The 4,734-nt window shown below is 35.3% G+C and overlaps 1 protein-coding gene across 1 annotated transcript; it reads left to right on the forward strand.

The window, feature by feature from the left end:
• The first annotated feature begins 1,781 nt into the window (after positions 1–1,781).
• LOC110923666 (F-box protein At1g60400) lies at positions 1,782–4,734 on the forward strand. Its single transcript, XM_022167730.1, has 3 exons — positions 1,782–2,774; positions 2,981–3,142; positions 4,612–4,734. Exons 1-3 carry the CDS (start codon positions 1,782–1,784, stop codon positions 4,732–4,734), a joined length of 1,278 nt encoding a protein of 425 aa, XP_022023422.1.

Here is a 4,734-nt window from a genome sequence, read left to right on the forward strand (position 1 = left end):
AATGGACGCATAATAATAATAATAATAATAATAATAATAATAATAATAATAATAATAATAATAATAATAATAATACCACACAATCGTAACGTATTATATGCGACCCGACTGACTTGAATTTATACGTCAAGCCAAAAACTTTCGAGGGGTTAAAGTGACATTTTACAAAGTTCATAAAAAGTTATGGCGTTAAAAACTGCATTTCGTAAACTTAAGGGCTAAGAGAAGGTAATAAAGGGATAAAAAAATATACCAAAGTTGAGAGTTTAAAGAATACTACCCAAAAATTAAAGGGTAAAAAGCAAACAATTTCTTTTGTCGGTGGCATTGGCCACCGACTTTGTACTAAACTTAAGGGTTGAGAGGGGGTAATAAAGGGATAAAAAAAAAGATTACCAAAGTTAAGAGTTTAAATACTACCCCAATATTAAAAGGTAAAAAGCAAACAATTTGTTTATAATAATAATAACAATAACAACAATAAAAACAATAATAATAATAATAATAATAATAATAATAATAATAATAATAATAATAATAATAATAATAATAATAATAATAATAATAATAATAATAATAACAACACACTGATATATAATAAGTATATCTAATCTAATCTAGCATATAATAAAAGATTTCAAATAATGTCACATGTCATTCGCTCTTTCAACCTCATAATTTTTATTTATATTTGTTTAATAAATTTCTTTTAATATTAGTATTAATTAATAACCAATATACAGATATCACTTATTTTTTATTTTTATCTTTATCTAAAATTAATAAATAACTTTAATTTTGCAATTTAGACATTCTGTTTTTTTTACTTTTAACCCTAAGTTTTTCATCTTTTGCAATTTAATCCCAACTCTTTTTTATTTTCAATTTTGGTCCACCATACTTTTCATCTTTCCCAAGTTTTTCATTTCGTTTTAAATTTTGTGAGTTAACACACCGCGCAACGTGCGTGTGGGGTTTAACGTTTTTCCGTATATTTTTTTCCCGTTTGACTGGCCCGTCGCGTCATATCTACTTTTCTGCGTTTGACAAGTTCGTCCAATACGCGGGTCCTAGATGAACTTAGTTATTTTTTTCTATGTTTTACGTTTCGGTTTAATTTCTCAGCAACGAGCGTGCGTGATTCAAAGATTTTACGTCTGCTTTTCAATAGGCATTATTTTTTCCTGTTTTTATTTATTTTGTTTTTACGAGCTTTTCCGGTGTTGGTGATCGCTGACAATGGTATACTATTGCTACTACTTAACACAGTTTTATGACAACCGCTACAACGCATGAGCTTAATACTAGTAACATATTAAAATGTTATTATTATTATTATTAGAAAAAGATCCTAAAAAGAAGTCATTGTTTGTTTCAACTTCTTCGAAGAAAAAGGCAAAGTTTTCGCATGAAAACCTAGCCCAACATGAGTGATAACTTGATCAGATTTGTTGAAAGAAGTTAATAGTGTTTTTTATCAACGTGATTTTAAAAGTATACGACTTTTCGAAAAAGCACATCGATAGAAGGGTTTGTTTATTCTATTTATCAAGTTCTTGATTAATAGTAATCTGATATTAAAATTTTCAAAAGATCGTTGATTTTGTTGTTTAGATATATTGATACCTTTAACATTTGTTTCACCACTGTAAATTGCACCTTGTAGAATCAAAATTAAAAGGCCATGAGATGATGATGATATTGATATTGGTTTAGCAAACAAGAATAGTAGTACCGTATCGAAACCGGAGTGCGTTGTATTAAGATAGAGTGGGAAGAGAATGGGTGATAGAAAGAAGGTGAATGTAGAAAGAGATCGACTAAGCAGCTTGGGGGACGATCTTATTCATAAAATCCTGTCTTTGGTTAGCACGAAACATGCTGTTGAAACCAGTGTTTTGTCATCCAGATGGAGGTATATCTGGACTTCAATTTCTTACCTCAGTTTATCAAGTAATGATTTTTGTACGTTGCTCAAGTTCTCCGAATTTGTTACACATGTTCTCTCGGGCAGAAATAACCAAATTGAAGTGTTTTCCGTCGAGCTCACATTTCATAGAAAGGTTAGCCGGGCGCTTTTCAAAAGAATTTTGGACTATGCATTCTCCCACAATGTCCAACAACTAAATGTTACTTACTTGCCTGGGAAGAAGACCAAGTTTCCTGTTTCTCTCTTTAGTTCTCAGTCTCTCAAACATCTCGCTTTGATTGGGTGTATTTACGGACATTTCATTACGACCCCACCTACTTGGGAGCTGCCAGCTTTAGTAACATTGAGCCTCTATCGTGTCACATTGTATGATGACTATACTAACAAGTGTGCTAGTCTTTTCTCCAACTGTGCAAACTTGAAGAATCTCACCATAAAGAGGTGTAGAATGATGGCTCCAAATGGTTTCAATGTATCTCATCCTGGATTGACTAGTCTAACATTTGAAGATGGTTGTAAGCGTGTCAATGTGGATACACCTCAGCTCAAGAATCTCACTATAAAAGATTGGCGAGGGATGCATCTTATTTGCGCACCCATCCTTTCCTCCTTGCATTATAAAGATCCTTATTTTATTCATCGTAATGACATTGAAACTTTCTTCGATGATGTTCTTGTTGATAATGGTCTTTTGCAGCTTTCTACTCACCTTCTTCACTTGGAGAAGGTGGAAATATGTATTCATCATCTATATGGTGACAAAGCATATACTCATAAAATTGTGTGTCTGCTTCAAAAGCTCCACAGTGTTAAATCTCTAACACTTAATTGGGAAATTATCAAGGTATGCCGGTATTGGTTCTTAATGTTATCATTCACATCTAACAAAGATTTTCAGCATAAGCAAATGTGATTGTAATAAACAATAAAATGAGGTGTGTTGAGAGCGCTTACGAGAGTCTACTCATCCATTTTATGTCTTTACTTTCGATTGTGAGATCGCGTTAAAGTGTCCCCCCCTCTTTACCTATTTTTTGGTATCTTTTGCAGCTTCTTACTTCATCCATGGTACCTTCTCCGTTTGCTAATTTAGAGAGTGTAACGATTTTTCCAGCTTTTCTTGAAGGACCAGAAGTCACCATATCTTCTGAAGTCAAAAACTACTTGCTAGATGATTCTCCTAATGCCACCTTCACAATGATTTTACATCAGGTATATACACCATGAAGTATATATCTATCTTCCACAAATTCTACATATTGTGCGGATTACTAAATGTCCTTATTTAAGTAGAGCCTGTGAGGTAAATTTTTAAATGCCTTGGTGCATCTGTTATGTGCTGAAGTGAACCATTAAAACAATGCAGGAGATTAGAGCTTTGATCCTTATATGTTTCCTGGTTATTATATGATGATAAACGGAGAGTATTTATATGTCACATGCTTATTATATGATTCATGGAAACCATGCAGGAGATAAGAGCAATAATCCATATCTTTCATGTTTATTACATTATATAATTGTAAATTTGTAATAACCGGAGGGTATCTGTATGTTTCATGTTTATAATATGGGATCCAGGAGATTATAGCTTTGAGGAATGTTGCTTTAGTACAATCTCTTAGGCCATCCGTAGTCATAAAGCCCCTTGTGGAGCGTTATACACTAGAGCCCGTAGTCATAAAGTCCCCACTCATCATTACCTAATTATTACTTTTTCGTTTTTATTAATTAATTATAAAAACCCTTGATTTTTTGTGATTGGTCAGATTTTTGAAAGTACAACCTCCATCACGCCGCTATATGCATGGCGCCTCCCCCCCCCCCCCCCCAAAAAAAAAAAAAAAAAATCCCCCATAGTGCCGCCCGTCGTGGTGTGCGGGGCGCTATAAATAAAAAAATGGCTAAATAACGCCCCATTACAGGGGGGTCTTATGAGAGAATTGCAGGGGCTACTAACGAGATCGATGGAAAGAAAGTGGTGAAACAACACAACTCATATGAAGCAAGACAAGGCACCAATGGGTAGCCACATGGCAGCGGTGTAAACTTGAATAAGTGGCGATCTGTGATACCCAATCACACAAAGTAGGAAGACAACAGAGATGATAAATATAAACAACTAGCAGCACATGAACAATAGCCAAAGTGCTGATAAAATAAAACTACACTACATCACATTGGAACTGAACACAAAATCAAAGATAAATGACTAGAACATGTGAACATGAGCCACATAAGCACCGTGCACATGGACAGAGCTCTCAAGCGCAAGTCACATACTACGTACGGTGTTGCTGGGCTCTCAATACGGAGCATGAGCAAGGGGAAGTTGAGAACCATAGGGCACAGCCAGGCATGAAAATGAAACGCCATTTTTGGGGAAAGAATGGCACGTCTCTAGAACTATTGGGAATATCTAAATGAGCAGTTGGAGCATGGGCGTAGCATAGTGGGGGCCGGAAGGGGCGCCCGACCCCCCGAACTTTTCGCTCAGTAGTGTCAGGTATGTAGTTTTCGTATAGAATTTTTTTAGGTATATACGTTTTCGACCCCCCGGTTTATGGTTTTTAGGTATAATTTTAGGTCCGGTGACTTCCGACCCCCCGGTCGGAAATCTCAAGCTTCGCCACTGAGTTGGAGAAAGGGTATAAAATACTCGTCACATGATTTCAATGTAGCGTAAGATTAGAAAAGAACTGACAAGGGTGCCAAGATCTCAGCTGGCTAAGTTGCAAGCAAGGTTTTCTAGTTTGTGTGCAGAGGCTGACAATATCATGGATGATATGATGGTGTTGGACTAA

Source organism: Helianthus annuus, chromosome 17 (genome assembly GCF_002127325.2).
Source record: "Helianthus annuus cultivar XRQ/B chromosome 17, HanXRQr2.0-SUNRISE, whole genome shotgun sequence".
NCBI classification, from domain to species: domain Eukaryota; kingdom Viridiplantae; phylum Streptophyta; class Magnoliopsida; order Asterales; family Asteraceae; genus Helianthus; species Helianthus annuus.